This window comes from Euprymna scolopes, chromosome 39, assembly GCF_053919585.1.
Source record: "Euprymna scolopes isolate OS-2025 chromosome 39, ASM5391958v1, whole genome shotgun sequence".
In the NCBI taxonomy this organism is placed as follows: domain Eukaryota; kingdom Metazoa; phylum Mollusca; class Cephalopoda; order Sepiida; family Sepiolidae; genus Euprymna; species Euprymna scolopes.
Window position 1 is genome coordinate 11,769,589 of NC_136520.1, and position 19,638 is coordinate 11,789,226.

The 19,638-nt window shown below is 33.8% G+C and overlaps 1 protein-coding gene across 1 annotated transcript; it reads left to right on the forward strand.

The window, feature by feature from the left end:
- Positions 1-9,447: 9,447 nt before the first annotated feature.
- Positions 9,448-9,813, forward strand: LOC145263574 (general transcription factor II-I repeat domain-containing protein 2B-like). Its single transcript, XM_080120421.1, has one exon. It carries the CDS (start codon positions 9,448-9,450, stop codon positions 9,811-9,813), a length of 366 nt encoding a protein of 121 aa, XP_079976547.1.
- The last annotated feature ends 9,825 nt before the right edge of the window (positions 9,814-19,638 follow it).

The following is a 19,638-nucleotide window of genomic DNA, read 5'->3' on the forward strand; positions in this document are numbered from 1 at the left end:
TAGTTATGTGGGTTTTGTTTGGTTGTTTTGTTTTACGACATGTCAACGCTTTTTGGGTCATTTAATGCCGAAGTCAGTTACTTTCGAAACAGTTTTTATGCTTAAAGTACTATATTTCTTCAAATATTTATTTGTAGAGTTTGGTTTGGTTTGATTGCATTACGGCATACAAACCCTTTTATCGTTATTTAATACCGAATCGAGTTATTTTAAAAACTGTTTTTTTTTACGTTTCAAGTTCTTTATTTCTTCAAATATTTATTTCTAGAGTTTAGTTTGGTTGTTTTCTTTAACGACATATCAAAACTTTTCGGGTTATTTCACGCCGAATTCGGGTCTTTTCTGAAATATTATTCACGTTGCATTCAGTTATTTTGTAGAAGTTTTTTATGCTTCAAGCTATTTGTCCCTTAAATAGCTAGTTTGTAGTGTTTGGTTTGGTTGTTTTATAGTGGCAGAACATGAATAATTTTTTCAATGGGAGAGGAAAAAGGTAACAGTATTAATGTTTGGTACATTATAAGTAAGAAAACTAGTAAGGAAGTGGAGGAGATTGAAAAAGAAAGGGGAAATGGTAAGAACGAAAAGGGGAGAAAGGTCTGTTGTTTTTATTTTTGGTTTTGCAGCACAAAATAAAGTTTTGCTTTTTAAGTAGCAAAACAAAAAAAAGCATCAGTGTAGGTGCATTTCATCTCAGAGAGCCAATGTCTTTGGACAATCTCATCTGGTTATACCAGAAAAAAACTAACCTTAGTAGAAGGTGTTTTAGTATTGGGTTAAATGGAACTGGGAGGGAAAATATATAATGCTTGGCACGAGAAAAAGAAATTGAAATTTTAACGTCTTTATCATTGCATTAATTATATATGGCATCTGGACTCAAGAAAAAAGTATTACAAAAAAAAAACTACCTTACCAACATACCCGGTGAATCAAGTGTAATAAAAATTCAAAATATTGCAATTAAAGGAATGCTAAGAACTTAAAAATACCTCTCGGTTAGAATATATGAGAAATCAAGTGAATGTTAAGCATCCAGTAGGATGTTTCATCCTCAGTTGTAATCAACTGACAAGAACATTTTTTAAAAAATCTGTTTATATAATAGGTTTAAAGGTGTGATTTTGAGTCTAAAAAAAAGAGAATCCAATTTATGACATAAAGAATGTTAAATGGATAAAACATTTACATAGCTAACGTTAAGTCACTGGTTCATTGTTTTTCTTTAAGAGCGGAGTAACCATTAATCAAGGCCTACAAGCTATTCGAGAATGACGTTTAATCCGTTCGACGTGACCTTTTACGCAACCCCGATTCTTTAAATTAGGTAAAATTTTATTATTCTAGAGGGCGATCGAGCAATGACTTATATGAATTTAACTTGACTGTGAAAATGTTGTAGTAATTTAGAAAGCAGTTTCGTGATATAGTATTCCACAGGAATCCACGTTGCTCATATCATACTAATTTAGTTTTAAGCACAAGTAGAGTATAGGGAGAATTTTTGAAAATGTATTTATTCAGAAGAGGGTTTCTTTTGATATTGTACAGAGGAGAAGGCTAGATTGGACCATAATCGAGCACCTTCCATGAAGACAACTATAGAGATCAAATAGACTCACATAATCTATTCTGTGATAAAGAGGTTGCAAGGAAGAGGAATATCACCAGCATACTTCGTTACGAAGCCGGTTTTGTACGCTGGCAATGTAAATAAGTGTGCAGAGAGCAGCTCGTCCCCATATTGTTTGTTAAAGTTTCTTTTTCTGGATCTACGTCGTTTTTATGTCTGAGATTTCCGAGAAAATATTGAAGAATACTTACAAATGATGACATAGCAGAAAAAGGTTGACGTTTACAACAGCCAAAATGTTGCCGAATAAACATCCGAGATAAGAATATTAGTCGAAATAATCACGATTATAAATCATTATTTGAAAAGTTCTGTATATTATATATTCAGTTTGAATAATAGACAAGATGTACTTGAAGAAGATCGGAGATTAAATCGGCCAAAATGTTTTGAAATTGATATCTGAATTGAGAATAATAAATCGAATAATAAAAAAAAATATAGTAATATTTATTTAAAAGATTTCAAAAATATTTAAGAATATATACGCTCATTTATTGTGTAGGAGCCTTTTCTAGACTCACACAAAAACATGCGGTCACATCTCAAGCAATATTACTTGTCACATACATACACGCGCACGTCCACATACGTACATATATTGACGTTCGCATATATATCCACTCACATTCACGTGTATACAGACACACACACGCTAACGCACACACATGTACTCAAATACGCGTACACGTACGCACATGTAAGCACAGATGGACGACGTCACTTCCTTTCCAAGGAAATCCACACATGCGCAAAAGACCACCGGAAACAAGTATAAAAGCAAGAGACAAGCTATTTCCAGTCTTTTCAGACCAGCCTCCTAGCTGGACGGTCTACGGACCGACAGCGTGCCCTTTCAGCATGCGCGCACGCCCGTTCCTCATACCACTTGCTACTATTTGGGACAAAAAGCTAACAAACAGTACGTACACATTATACGGTTTCTATCTCCATAACCTGGATTGACTTTCTCACTCTATCTCCCATTCGGCTTTGGTCCGTCAACACAGACATGTGCGCGACTATCTACTGAGCTTAACCCTCTCTTTGTACAGGCTGACTTGCCACTTCGCATTTCTCTAGTGCATTCCCCTTTCCTTCCACGCGCGTAGTCGTCAATGGCCGAATGAACACGTGTACACCCAAGACTTTCATTTCTCAACAGAAAATAAACGACATGTTTATTTTATTCCAGCATTTGAGTTCTTTGTTTCCTTCATTCAATTAGTTTCATTATTTTTTTTCTTGTATTTATATCCTGGTCCGCAAAAATTGTTACCAGCGCTGTAAGCCATTGCCCAACACTTTATCAATCGATTATAAATACAGTATTGTGAAGAGTTTAGTTTCAATCTTAATTACAGATGTTCGTACAAGGGATAGGCCAACAAAATATTCTTTTAATTGTTTTTACTCTTGAGTATATATCCGACACAGTTAGACACAGTTAATCAACCGAAAACCACAGCACTCTATATATAGGCATAAAATATATCAAAGAATACCATCTGGAGAGTCAAAACAATGAAAAGAATATGCTGTTGTCCTAGCCCGAGTAATTAAATATAGTCTCCGAGTTAAATTACAAAGATTCTGGAATCTGATAATATATACAGTCGCAGAAGTACGGCACCTGCATCGGCCGAAATGTCGCCTGAAGAAAACCAAGATGAGAAAATTCATCGGAAGAATAAATAAAAAAAAGAATAGAACATTATCATTTCGCTTCTAAAAAGAATATCTGAAACGTAACGAACGTAGTCAACCTAATTATTGCTTCCGTACCTGTGAACGAGTTTGAACCCGTTCGTATTATCAATTTGACATATAATATGTAGGTTTGGTATCGTCGACAAATGTAGCTTCGTACTGCATTGCGCATGCGTAGTTGCACGCATGTTTAATCATCAGTCTAATTGCTCAATTAGTTCATCTAACGTGTAATGTTATTACAGTAAATTCTATTGTAGGTGAATTCGCTGCTCTGGCCTATTTTTACGCCAACATTGCGCCGCAGTCCACCATTCTTTATGCTTTGCTGATATCCGTCTCAATTGGCACTTCCTTTCATTATCACTTCCATTGCAGACTCGATGTAATGTTTTTTTTAAAATTATCTTTATTCTTTTTCATAGTTTTATAATTATTTCATTTTTTATCGATTTTTTTACCCAATAATTTCTACCGTTAACATTAAATCCTGATTTTTGCTTGATAAATTTATCGCCCGACGCGATTTTTATAAATTTTATTACGCGTTTATACTTTCCATGACTTGTTCAAATGTTTCGCTGTTTCTAAGTTCCTGATATAGTATTTCGAAATATGTAAGTGACGCGGTAGAGTTGTTGGAAGTACGGACTGTAGGCCCAGTGAGCAACGTTTAAGTTTCTGCAATTCAATTTTTACTGCTTTAATTGAAATAATATAAATGAAACGCGTGAGTATATATATATATATATATATATATATATATATATATATATATATATATATATATATATATATATATATATATTAGCATAGGTGCCCGGCGTTGTCCGGGTGTTTGAAGGTGTAAGCTGAGCAAAAAAAATACAAAAAAAGGTCAATTTTTTTAATTTGACCCCTATTATGCCCCTTTAACATTTATCGTTTTGGACTCAAATCAAGTTATAAAGTTAGATCCTTGTCCACGAAACCTATATCAAAAGTTTAAAGTGTTTGGACCACAAATTTTCGGAGGAATTTGGTCGAGTTCTCAAAGATAAAATCGTTGAACTTTGATCCCTTAACAGCAAAATTTCTGGCCGAAAACCGATCACATAGATTTTCCCAAATATCAGTACCCTGTGCATTAAATTTCGAGTCTGTAGACAAAAAATTGACAAAGTTATTGCGTATGGAAATGTACACAGACAAACAGACACGTTCACTTTTATATATATATATATATATATATATATATATATATAATTATATATATAGCTGGTGTGTCAACAATATATAATTATATATATATGCAACAATCACGTTGTCCCACCAATTCTCGTCAGATCACCGAATTAAGTAACGTTGAACCTAGCCAGTACCAGGCGCTGTATGTGCTTACTGCCTACCTCCGAATTGTTTCCAGTTGTCCTGAACCTCCACTTGTAATTGCTATTCAACAATGTCGACTCAGGATATATATATATATATATATATATATATATATATATATATATATATATATATAAGTCTCCCTTCAGTTGTGACAGACTATGGACTCTCACTCTAAGAGTGCCTGCACGTGAAATTTATGTTCCAAAATTCACGCAATTTCCAACCACACCTCTCCTGAGTCAACATTGTTGAATAGCAGTTACAAGTGGATACTTACATATATATATATATATATATATATATATATATATATATATATATATGGATACTATACACATATATGTGTATGTATATATATATATATATATATATATATATATATATATGGATACTATACATATATATGTGTATATATATATATATATATATATATATATATATATAAATGTACATATATTAATTTGGCTGAAAAACGCAAAGCTAGCGGTTTGCTTACAAACAAGCGTTTGAGCACTTTACAAGTTGAAAACGGATGTTTATTTAAATAGACATTCGGACAGAATAGTTGCAGGCACCGCTTCCGTGGTCGAGGATTAGAACTGCCGACTGTCAACACGACGGTTCTAGGTCCGATCCTCGGCTTGGGAGAGGTCCTAGTCTAGCGGTACTGATGAGTTGTGATACAACGGAACAGGACTCTATGTCGAGGACTACAATTATATATATACATATATATATATATATATATATATATATATATATATATGTGTGTGTGTGTGTGTGTGTGTGTGTGTGTGTGTGTGTAGGCATGTTTTCTCCGTGATAAAAGCATTGATGAAATGAAAATTAAACGTTGATGTGAAGCAAGCCTGTGGCTGTGATTTCTTTTTTTTTTAAATATAAACATTTATTTGTTTATAAATCGAACTTTTCAGCGTAATCTATCTCTACCAGGGTAGACACATTTTTTTTTCGGTTTTTCACATGTGAATCTTCCAATCGGAATATATAAAAATCACCGTTGATGACACCGAACTGGCCTTCCTTTGCTTAGTGGCATCATGCAACCAACGATAAAAAAAAAGATGAAAAAAATAACCTGTGTCTATTTTGACGTAGACGTGATTACGTCGTAAATTTAGATTTATAAATAAATAAATATTTTTGTTTTGTTTAACCTGCGTTGATTTGACTTAATAAACTTACATTTATATATATGCTAGCAGGGTTGTCCGGCGTTGCCCTGGTGGGTCGAGATGGTGTAGTAAGAAACCCCAAGAGTGGAGAGAGAGGTGTTAAAATAGTGGTAGTAGGCAGGCAGGAAGGCTCGAACCTGTAACGCGAATGAGGAAAAGAAAATGAAAAACAAGGTAATGTCTTAGCTGATGCGTCCATCGCGAAACTGGAATGCACGACTGTTTGAATAAAGGGAAGTAAAACCGACGGAGACGATGAATTGCGAGTATGTCGACGAAAAAAAGCGACCACTCCTTGTTGAAAACTGCCCAATTTTAGAGTAGAAGGAATTAATGCTTTTCGCCAATCTTTCGATGTTCTGAGAAATGGCACTTAAAATTATACTGATTTTCTAACGTTCATCGCGTCTGCTTGAAGTTGTTGTTGGACAAACACACACACATCGTGCCTTATATATATATATATATATATATATATATATATATATATATATATATATATATCGATATATGCATGTAATATATATGTAATATATCTATATCGATTTATGTAATATAAATATATATATATATATATATATATATATATATATATATTATTACATTTGTACCCCAAAGAAGGCAAATTGCCCCTTTGGTGTTGGGGGCTACTATCAGGGGCAACAAGTACTGGCGTACTATGTAGGGATTTTGGGCAGCAAGATGTTGGTTCACGTTACACTTGAACTTCTGCACGTCAGTATTGTTGGAGAAGCAGGGACCTGAAATGGAATTCCAGAGTCTAGCGGTTCTGGGGAAGAAACTATTGGAGTAAAAAGATCTTTTACATCTAGGGATCTCTACAGTGTGGGGGCGGGATTTAGCAGCCTGTCGGGTTTGTCTAGGATGCTCACGTCGTGGGGGCATAATTGATTGCAGTTCGTCAGAGCATTCACCACTAAAATACTTGTAGAAAAGGCAGAGGGATGCAACATTTCGTCGATGGGACAGAGGCTGAAGCTTAGATGCCAGTTCAGGGCCTATCAGGTTTGCGACTCTCTTTTGAACCTTGTCAAGGAGCGAGAGACTAGTAGCAGATGCACCAGCCCAGATGTGATAGCACTACTCCATACATGGGCGAATGATTGCCTTATAGAGGTACAGGATACTTTCGGGTGTTAGTAGTTTTCTAGCACGGTAGAGAGAGCCCACCTTTCTTGCAGCGACCCTTGCAATGCCTTCAATGTAATTGTTCCAACTCATGTTTCCTGTGAATGTTAGGCCAAGGAGTTTGAAAGATGTACTCTCAGATAAAGAGTCGTTGGGCATTGCTATAGGTGGTAGAGAGGGTTTCTTGTAATTATTGAATGAAACTAGTTTAGTCTTGGCAGCATTGAACGCGACCAACCACTTTTGTCCCCATTCCACCACAGATTGGAGGTCTTCCTCTAATGTTTCTGCCATTTCTTTAGAAATGTGTTCATTCCTCTTCCTGTTGTGCCTTCCATAGAGTGTAGTGTCATCAGCATATATACCCATCTCAGAGGCAATTTTGTCGGGGAGGTAATTTATGAATATCAGGAACAATATAGCTCCAAGGATAGAACCCTGGGGCACCCCCGCATTTATATCATATTGTTTAGAGGTACGACCATCGAGGACAACCTGGATTTTTCTTTTATCTACGAAGGATTTAATTATGTTTAGTATTCTACCAGTGATATCGTATGATCTGATTTTCCTGATGAGACCCTCATGCCATACCCTGTCAAAAGCCTTAGATATATCTAGAGCTACCGCTCTGCCCTCCCCCGCTTTGTCCAGTGAATGGTATATACGTTCAGAGATCACAGTGAGGATGTCTGCTGTGGAACGGGCTTGTCTAAATCCATATGGTTTGTCAGTCAGAAGTTTAGCATCTGTAAGGTGATGGACTAGACTCTAGTCTATCACCTTACAACAAGCGACAAAACGAGCATCACGTTTATAAAACTCGCTCCGTCATTACTGCTAACATCAACAACAAGGCTGTCACCGACGCCTCCGCCGCTTCTCTGATATCACCGACTGATGTATCAATAAACTTCACCGCCGACATCATCGACTCCCCATAGTCGTCACCGACTGCTACTGTCTACGTCATCGTCGCCATCATCGTGGTAAGCTCTCGCACCACCGTCGTCACCGACTGCCGAATCAACAAACTCACCGTTGCCGTCGACGCCATCAAGGAGATAATAAAAAACAAACAAACAAACAACCTTTTGCTTTGTGGTGAGAATAAAAATAATTTAATCTTACTCAATTTGTCCGTATTTTTTTCTTGCGACCATACGCTAGTTTATTACAGCTCGCACCCTTATTTTTTTATGGGAAGCTCGGCAAAAAAGAAGTGTCGACAGTATATCGATGGGTACTTACAATATGGATTCATCAAAAACTCTACAGACCCAAAGCAGCCCTTTTGCCTCATGTGTCATCAATCTTTATCCAATGAAGCCATGAAACCTTCTCGGCTTTCAGACCACATGAGAAGAAAACACCCCGATAAAGTCAGTAAGCCTATCGAATATTTTTAGGAATTGAAATCTGCGTTAGAAAGCCGTAGTACTTTGATTTTATTATTTAAGAAGCAGACAAAAATTAATGACCGTGGACTAATTGCCTCCTACAAAATTGCTGAAATTATTGCGAAAAAAGGTAGCTCATATACGGCAGCCGAAAAGATTATTAAGCCTGCAGTAGAAGCAGTAATAACAGAAATTCTGAATCAAGATCCTTCATCCATCATTAAGGCAATACCTTTGAGTAATGATTCTATCCGAAGGAGAATTGATGAAATGTCAAATTATATCGAGGACGTACTAATTCAAAGATTGAAAACTACAAATTCAAATCGACGAAAGTCCTGTTATTGACAATAAGGCTCTTTTAATGGGATATGTCTGATATTTTGATAATAATTGTGCATTACAAGAGGATTTATTGTTTGTACAACTGTTGGAGACTGACATTACAGGCGCTTCCATATTTTCTGCTGTGAAAACTTTTTTGGAAGAAAAATATATTCCATATACTAAAAATTTAGTTTCATGTGTTACTGATTGTGCAATGGCTTTGGTGGGAAGACACAAAGGATTTATTTCTTTTTTAAAAAAGCTGTGCCCCGATATTTTAGCTATACACTGTGTGCAACATAGGCATCAACTCATGGCCAAAAATTTAAGCCCTATTCTAAATCAGTCAATGAATACTGTTATAAAAACAATAAACAAAATCAAATCTAACAGTAAATGTGACCGTCTTTTTCGAAAAGTTTGTATTGATACTGACGAACAATATATAATTTTCCTTTTGCATACCGATGCCCGGTGGCTATCCAAAGGCAACTGTTTGCAAAGATTTGTAAACTTATTTAATGCAATAGTTGTATTCCTACAAACAGAAGGACAGTCAGACTTAGCTATCGAAATTCAAGCTCAAAAGAAAAATATACACTATCTTAGTTGGATCTTCCGTAAGTTAAATGAAGTCTCTCTTCTGCTGCAAGGAAAAATGATAACCCTGATAGACTGTAAACGGGTGAGGAGAGCTTTTGTTGAAAAACTTAATATGTTTCAAATTAATTTAAAACGAAGGCAATATGATAATATACCCGAACTAGCGGAAATCGACTTATGTCAAAATGGCATTGTTGTTTATTGTAACCATCTGTCAGTCATGAAAAATGATCTAGAAATCAGATTTTCCGATTTATTTGACTTCACTATTGAGCCATGGATGATTGATCCATTCGATTGTGATCCTCTCAGTGCACACGAAAATATCCAGGAGGAAATCATCGAGATAAAATGCAATGATGAATTGCAAATCAAGTTCAAAGAGAAACTTTGTGTGCATTTTGGCAATCAAACACTGTAAAATCACTGTATCCAAATTTGTGGTCACAAATGTCAAAAATCCTTTTGTGTTTCCCAACATCATATCTTGTCGAAACTGGATTCAGCGCTGTGAATCACATTTTACAGAAGGAACGAAACAGATTTGATATTATTTCTCGTGGAGATATTCGTATCTGCTTGAGTAATATTAAACCTGACATTGAATTTTTAGCGAAACATAACCATTCTCAGGGCTCACACTAGTTAGACTCTCTACATTTCTTGTAAATTTGCAATAAAACTATTTTTAATTAATTTGTTTTCCATTTGCATGTACAAAATGTTTCTAGTGTTGGTTAGTCATAATTACAATATTTGTTATTATTTATTCTTGGAGGCGATTATGAATTAACTTAAGTCAAAAATAGCTTTTGGGGGCGATAGCCGGGAAAAGGTTGAGATGTATGTACATTCACCTAACAATTTAATGGAACAAAACATACCGTAAAAATTGAGTATAACTTAAAAATCCTATCTACAAAATAGCACGGCCCGTATCCTGCATAAGTACCAAAACCACACACACACACACACATTCATTCCATTACGTGAATTTACAAAAACAAAAACACAAAAAACAGTTAGCGTTAATCAAGTTTTCATTATTATAATTGTTGTAAAATACTTTATTTGCATTAAATTAGTTTTCATTTAAAAATAAAGTTTAATTATATAATATTTATTTGTTTATTAAAAGCTCAAAAATTATATTGAGAAATAGAATATTGTTTTATGACCAAAAATTATAAGGGGGTCCAGCAAGAAAAAAAAGAAGGGAAAAGGGGTCCATGGGTCAAAAAAGGTTGAAAACCGCTGGACTAGAGCATGGTTAATTAAGGTCTCAGATATTTTAGCAAAAAGTGGGAGGAGGCTAATGGGGCGATAATTTGATGGGTCAGTCCTTTCGCAAGAATTCTTGAATACTGGTACAACAGAAGCAGTTTTCCAACAGCGCGGAAAGCAAGCTTCATTAACGCATTTGTTGTAGAGTTTGGAGAGAACTGGAGCTACTTCGGCTAAGCACTTTTGTAATAGCACAGCTGGGATAAGATCGGGTCTACATGCTTTTGAGGTGTCAAGGTTTTATATATATATATATATATATATATATATATTCTGCAGTTATGCATTTAAAATATTTACACATGATTAAACTCTTAAAAACGAGATATTGCTTGATTCTTTTCTGAACTCGGGATGGAAAAGTTCTTATTCATCACATTTAACAATATGTCCTGAATGAATAAGTATTTACACAGACGATATTTTTGTGATGAAGCTAGATGAAGTAGGACTTAGAAGGAAATAGAAAGGAAAAGGAAAAGTTCATATATATATATATATATATATACATGATGATTGCAACGTCTTGTCAGACGAGTGCCACTCCCTCAGACATTTAAAATCCATGAGCCCGAATGCCTGAGGAAATATCTATACAAAGATGATGTTACAGAGTCTTAGCTTTGTACGACAGCTAAGTCTCTCCTCGGTTCAAAATGTTGAGATCCTGTAACAAGCAAGAGCAAGATAGCCAGCAACAAATTAAACTGCAGACCAGCTTAATGCGGGTACTGGTCTCCCGTTTTGTTTTTTAAATCAGAGATTTGCTACTCCTAGAAAGGTTACCTTCACCACGGCTTACAGGAACCCCCTCCACCCCAATACACATATACACACACACACAAATATACACTGTGCTAGTTGGCCGTTGACTCAGAAAAAGAGTTCATTCACCATTTGGCATGTATACATACATACACATATACACACATGCACACACATATATTATTATTATTATTATTATTATTATTATTATTATTATTATTATTATTATTAGTGAGACCCAAGGTAGCTCGGGATTTAATGAGGAGAATGAATTCTTCTTCTTCTTCCCATAAGTGTTTTTCATCGAAATCGTTTAAATCGCTCATTTTTTAAACATGTCGATGAATTGCCTTCTCTAGTTTAAAACCCATTGCGCTGCACAGAGAGAAAAATTCAATGCTACCCCACAGGGAGTAACCCACCGTACATTGTGCTTAACCTTGCGTTGATTTTATAAAATTGTGTTGTTTTTTTTTAAAAGCAAATTTAAGTTTATGAATTAATTGTCCTCTTAACAGAAATATTCGTTTCGCATGCGCTGCTGCCATATCAAAGTATCAGTTGTTGGTTTTGTATGCCCGGACTTTCTGCTTGTGCGGTAAATAAACTTCTTAAATGAAACTCTGATGTTAGGCTATATTAGATATTAACTTTAGTCAGTATGTCCTGTTCCTTCTTTCAATTTCCTTCTTTCGATTAATTATCATCGATACTTATCGAATACATTTTGATAAAAGATAAAAACTATCTAAGACCACTCCCAGTTACATTTATACATCTGCGTAAATGTTCTTAAAAATCGCCCCAGCCTTTAAGGAGTCCATAGGAAATGAATTCACAAACACACAGGCACACATTCTCGCATATACATTAGTAGTAGAAAGAATATACTAGATTAGATAGTTAGATAGGTATATAGATGTGTGTGTGCGTTTGTGTGTATGCATGTGCCTATATTTGTATTTGTGTGTATATTGGTTCTGTGTAGTGGGGGGGCATGAAGGGAACACAAGATATAACGGAGGATCGAGCAATTGTATAACGACGTTTACGGCGACAACGGTGATGACAATTCTTGGGGATTTTTCGGATATGAATGTGATGCGATGTGTATTAAACAGCTCTTTTTACACTGAGAAAGGGGATCCATTATTGATGATGGATACAGACAGTTAAAAGTTTGCAAGGGAGTCTCATATAATGTTCATTTACAAAGACGATATACAAACATTACCTTTCGGTGGATGACAAACGAAGACAACGGCTTACTTAAAACACGAAGACATTTGCTCTGGATGATTATGATGATCTGGTATTCGATGCCTTGTCAGAAGTACATTGTCTTTCTGGTTCGATTCTGAAAGGGGATTGCCCTAAGTCAACTCGCCCGACTCTCTGTAAACTCCGAACTCTTCCTGACTGACGTCTTCTAACTTTACTGAATATATTGTAATCTACCTTTCTTTGTGACTTCAGATTGTGCTCAGACATTTGAGTGTCTCTTCAGGTTGATTTAGATGTTACATATGTCTCCAACACGCTTTTGGCAACACAAAGAATATTCCTTAATTTACATTGTCCGATTTTACTTGCTCTGACGAAAAGTCTAACCAAATGAACAATGCGTTACATTCCTAACATCGCATCCGAAAATTGCAATATATATCATTTAAGTTGTTTTATTATTTATTATTTGCAATATATATCATTTTAAGTTGTTTTATTACTGAGTTCTATTCTAGCCTTTTCCTTTAATAAAACTTATTTTCAATCCATTTACAATGCACTTCTAATTACCGGGATCTGTCCCCTGCAATTTATAACATGTGTAAGAATGAATGTCACCTGACAAATAAAAAAAAGTAATCGACTAGTAAAGCATTGCAATTTTTATTATGGAAACATTCATTCCCATATGATAATTGATATCCCATATGATATATCCCATATGATATATCCCATATGATATTCTATATGATATATCCCATATGATAATTGATATCCCATATGATATATCCCATATGATACCCCATATGATATATCCCATATGATATACCCCATATGATATCCCATATGATATATCTTATATGATATATCCCATATGATATATCCCATATCATATATCCCATATAATATATCCCATGTGATATCCCATATGATATCCCATATGATATATCTTATATATCCCATATGATATATCTTATATATCCTATATGATATATCTTAATTACGAAATTGTATGGTTTCTATGTTATGCCCTCTCACTAATAAAAAAACGTAATCAAGCGAATATGTACTAATGAATATTTACGTATAAATATTGTTATTTATTACAATTTGCATATGATTACGAACAGGAGATACTGATTAAAGTTAACACCTTATATAGCATAACATCACAGTTTCATGTCAGAAGTTGATTTGCCGCACAAGCAGAAAGTCTGAGTATATAAAATCAACAGTAAGTACTCTGAACTTAATACCACTTCTTACGTATAGCATCAACCAGAGTAATCGATTAGTAAAACATTGCATTTCTTCTCTGGGTTATATGGTTAATTTAATCAAACCATGATAAATCAATCGGTTTAAAAGAATTATGGAAAGAATTTAATTCCATATGATATATTTTAATTATGAAATTCGATTTCATTCTATATTATTTATCCTCACTAATTAAAAAATACTAATAAAAAACATAATCAAGGAAATATGTACTGATGGATCCATACGTATTAATATTAAGCTATATTTATTACACTTTGCATATAATTATTTAAATTAATGCCACTTCTTACGCCCAGCATCTTTCATAATGTTCGGTTTAATATTTATACATAATAAATTAAATTTAAATTTAAAAACATTCACACATGTCTAACATTATATGAACGTTTATATGCGTCTTAATAAATAGAAGCGTTTAGTTGCTATATAAATAGATGGGACTATTTAATGGCAGGCATATCTTTCATAGATCTCGATAACTCCATGCAACAACTTTTATGTACAATTAGATTCATTTCAGAAAAATAGCCTACATCTATGTTAATACATAAAACCTTCAGATTTTCTCACAAACCTATTTTTGAGGGTCGATTTGTCTTTGCTGTTGAAATACGCCTTAATTTCTGATATTAATTTAATTTGGAGATATATCTCTTTCTCTGGAATATCTTTTTGGTCCGCTTAGAGCTATTGTAACTTAAGGGTCAAATTTGGAAGAAATGCTGATTGGGGAAGCAATATGAACTAAAAGTAATTCTTATTTTTTTCTCTTAAATTCTTTTGAATTTGGGAACGGAGCATCTTACCGAATGACAAACATTCACTCGCTAACTCGCACATTCCAACTGAGAGATCTTTTTATGGTTCTAAATGCCCCTTTAAAGTCTAATTGATTAATATTTCCTTTGCCATTGGTTCCCGGGTATATTTCCCAAGGGGGCTTTTAAATTCTCTGTCATGATTCGAGTTGCTTCGATAATTACTGTAATGATAACGCTCTTTCTAAGGTTCCAGTTTCTTTTCATGGAATAAATAAGACATTCGTATTTGGTTATCTTTTCCTTTTCAGCTATATTAAACTTATAACGCTTGGGGACATTATACAGAATAGCATGGATATAGAAGCCATTCAAAAAGCAAATCGCTATATCCCATCATATAAAACGTTCTGTACAAACACTACCCAAACTACAACAATTACCAATAATGTCCTTACTCTATATCTGTACCTAAAGCCCAACGAACATTTCGTTAGCTACTAATATTTCATACAACTAAGAGGGTTTGGATGAGAATATCGCGAGTTTGATTCTCAGCAGAGTACAAGAGTAGCATTTTAAGTTTCAATGTAAATAAGTTATTTGATTAAGAAGTTATTTTCCTAATTTTTGTTTCACAAGGTTTCGGTCTACTAGTCAACTAGTTTTAATCATGCGCTAAACCGCGACAAGATAGGAATGCTGAGTCTCTTAACTGCATATCGTTCGTTATCTTCAGACAAGGTTCACCTGGAAGCTTAGGAATTCAACGTTTCTATCCACTGCGCCACGGGACTCGAGAAGTGATCAAGGTTGGTTTTTGGTCTTATAAATCCAAGTTTTTTCGTTCTTACCTGGTCTTCTATAATCGGAATCGAATGGGATATTATTTTTATACTTGGAATCTATTTTAGATTAATAAATTATTTCTTTGATAATTTATTAATTTAAGCTGGTAAAAGGATTAGTTGGACAAGACGTGGTGACAGGACAACAACTATGGAAGACAGTAATTACTGAAAATACAGTTAAGAGACTTAGCATTCCTATCCCATCGCGGTTTGCCGCCTAAAAAAGACCAGAGAAATAGTTGGTCGAACGTATTATAATTTCAATTACTATTTTTATTATCATTATATATATATATATATATATATATATATATATATATATATATATGTGTGTGTGTGTGTGTGTATGTATATATATATACATGTATATACTTGTATGTGTATGTATTATTATATTATATTATATTGTATATCTATAATGTAAAGCGGAATGTCAGTGTGTGTGTGTGTGTGTGTGTGTGTGTGTGTGTGTGTGTGTGTGTGTGTGTGTGTGTGGTCACGAATAGGCTCCTATATGCTTGGCTCTTATAAACAAAAACTGATTACATATAATGATAGATGTATCGAGACACAGAAACGGATATGTCTGATCTGGCAGAACGGAGGTTCATTAAAATTGTAGGGTTTGCGTTCCCGCCTGGTCCACAAAGTATGGAAATAAAAAAATAATAAAAATAACAAAAAAAGTTTACAAGTGTTTTTTATATAGATGTACATTAGAATACTTTGATAAGTATGTTTTAACTTAAATAGGGATGGTATAATAAAATTGTATGGTCTGCGTTCGCGCCTGACCTTCATATAATGGAACTAGGCACAAACTTAATAAAGGCTTTTCATATCTATCTGCGTAAGTATAATTTTATAATTATGTTTCAGTTTGAAGAAATATGGTATAATAAAATGATGGGTTGTTCGTTCGCACCTGACCTCCATAGAAAGGAAATATGTCACAAAGTTTTACAAGGTTTTTTTAATATAGATCCACATAATATTGTGATAAGTGTTTCAGTGTGAAAGGTATGGTATAATAAATTATCGCGCTAATCTATTTTAATTTTATTTTCATCATATTTTTCCTTGTGTTTTGATACTCTAGGATTCGAAGCTATCTCTTTACACCCCTTCCTTTTCATAACCTATCATATTTTCATAAATCAGAGTCCATTCTCTATAGGCTGTTTTTGAACCCAGTCAACGACGGGTACTTTTGCTAATATATATATATATATATATATATATATATATATATATATATATATATACGTACATACATACATATGTGTGTGTGTGTGTTTGGGTGTGCTGTGAAACAAGTATTAGAAGATCAGGATAATAGCCCGCCTATACACAAATAAATAAATATAAAATTACTCATTTCAAAAGGATTCCAATAATTAAAAAAAGATTCTAGTTGATGTTTATTATAAAATAATCAGCGATGAATACTAAGCCGGTTTATACTTTTACACACACCTCAGTCGCAAAGGTGATAAAATATTTAAAAAATATATTTAAAACACGCTTATTATACAACGGCCTTTATTTCCACCTCAGATGATCGTCTTACCGACCGTCATTACCTTATCTAACATGATCTCGAACGCCATTCCCGTCTCTTAAGTGATCTCCTTTTTAAGGTATTTACTTTTCCCCCACTAGAAACACTATTCAGCATGCAGCTGCTTACCCGCGTCCAGACTAAGTTACAATTCTTTATCTTATGTTAACATAATGAATAGATTTCACGTGTTGCTGCGTTTTGATAATCGAATGATTCGAAGAAATCGACAGCATGTCTGTAACCCGTGGTGAAGCAGAAGACGATTAACTGCGAGCGCCATAAAACATTTGATTGAGGAGATTCTTAATGAAGACAAACTGAAAACCGATAAAGCGGAAATGACGTCATTGTTAATAAAACGGAAGTAACTGATGGCTGAGACTAATACAAATATATTTCTGCGTTGTTTAATGGCACCGAACAGAAAGGTCGGATTAGGATTGAAAATATCTCAAGAAATAGATTACGGGTCTTTGAATAAAAACTCGAAGAAAAGTATTGAAATAAAAACGATTTATTATATATTTGTAATCTATATATATATATATATATATATATATATATATATATATATATATATGTCTGTGTGCATTTCCCTACTCAATAACTGTGTCAATTTAAAGTCTACAAACTCGAAATTTGATATACAGGGTACTGAGATTTGTGAAAATCATTGTAAATCGTACTCGGCCTGAAATTTCGCTGTTAAAATATAAAAGTTCAACGATCCCACCGCTGAGAACTCTACCAAACTCCTCCGCCAATTTTGGGCCTAAACACTTGAAATTTTAGATATAGGTTCCTTGAACATGGCTCTAACTTAATAACTTTATGTGAGCCCAAAACAATAAATGTTAAGCGGACATAGGGGTTAAATTTTCAAGAAATTGACCTCTGCGGTCTCTACCAAATTACTTAGACAATTTCGGTCTAAACATTTGAAATTTTACATAAAGGGTATTCAGAAAGGGAGAGAGAGACAGAGAGAGAGAGAGAAAGAGAGAGCGACAGAGAGAAGGGGGGTAGAGAAAGTTTTTTTAATCGCTTTGGGTCGAAAATTTAGCTACCAATATATAAGCAATGTATGTGTGTTTGCATTTCTGCCTAACACTTTCGACAGAGGCAACGAATTTTTACAAGATTACAATCGTTTTGAAGCTCAACCCTTCAGACGACAAATACCGAAACATTTGCTTAAAAAAATTAATTTCTTCACCTTCAATTGGCCACTTGGCTACAAAGAAGGGTCGCTTTTTTCACCAATATTTTCGAAAGTCATCCCCTCTTTTCGATTGTCTAGCCTAAATTTAAACCTGCATCACTTCGGGTTTGGCGGTGGTCGTAACAGCAAAAACGTCGGCGTTTTTCCGCTTTATTTTTCTCCTTGGCGATACGGGTTCGAGCCTGCATTCCTAGTGCCATTTTTTTTTGCTCAACACACACCTTTACACTACCCCCGGCTAATATATATATATATATATATATATATATATATATATATATATATATATATATATATATACATATATATATACCAGTGTTGAAATTTTCTCTCTCCATCTCTTTCTCATCTCTCTTCAATTTGTAGTCTATTTAATCATAATAATAATAATAATAATAATAGTAATAATAATAATGATACAAATTATATATATAAATATATATATATATATATATATATATATATATATATATATATATATATATCAGTGATGAAATTTTCCCTCTCTGTCTCTTTCTCCTCTCTATTCTCCTCATATATATATATATATATATATATATACATATATATATATACATATATATATATGTACTTATATATTGGTATATTTAAGCAACATTTTTTTCATTCAAGCAAATATTTTATTTATTCATTTGTTTTCTATTGTTATGTTCAATTTTAAGATTATTTCGTATCGCTATCCAAGAGTAAAGTTTATCCTGTGCACGCAGTTGTTTGCTATTTCTCCTATACAATTTAATAGATTTTCGGGTTCTTTTAAGCAAAGGGTAGCGAATTTTTCATTCCGGCATAAGCTACATGGATCCTCCAGGTCCATACATGTACTTGCTTGTCTTACTATTTTCCATTCGACTATCGGGGGACATCACGTTACTTTTAGTTCCTAGTATTGGTTTGCTACTGCTGTTTCCATTCTGTGTTTTTTTTTTGTTTTTTTTTAAACGTACTTTTATGATCATTATATCTGGTTTTGAAATCTAATAATTATGTAATATTTATTGTTATTCGGGCTTTCGTTGTTAACTATTGTAGTCTTGTAAACTATGATTTTTGTTAGACATTTATTTATGTTGGCAGAGTGTGCGGGATATTATTTAATTTGTCTTTTTTATTATTAGTAATCTTATTTTTATTTCTATTGGTGATGTTGTTAAAGTTTGGTATATTATTATCATTATTATTATTATTATTATTATTATTATTATTATTATTATTATTACTACTACTACTAGTTAAGTTTGTGTCCTTTCTATTAGTTTTATTTTTGTCATGT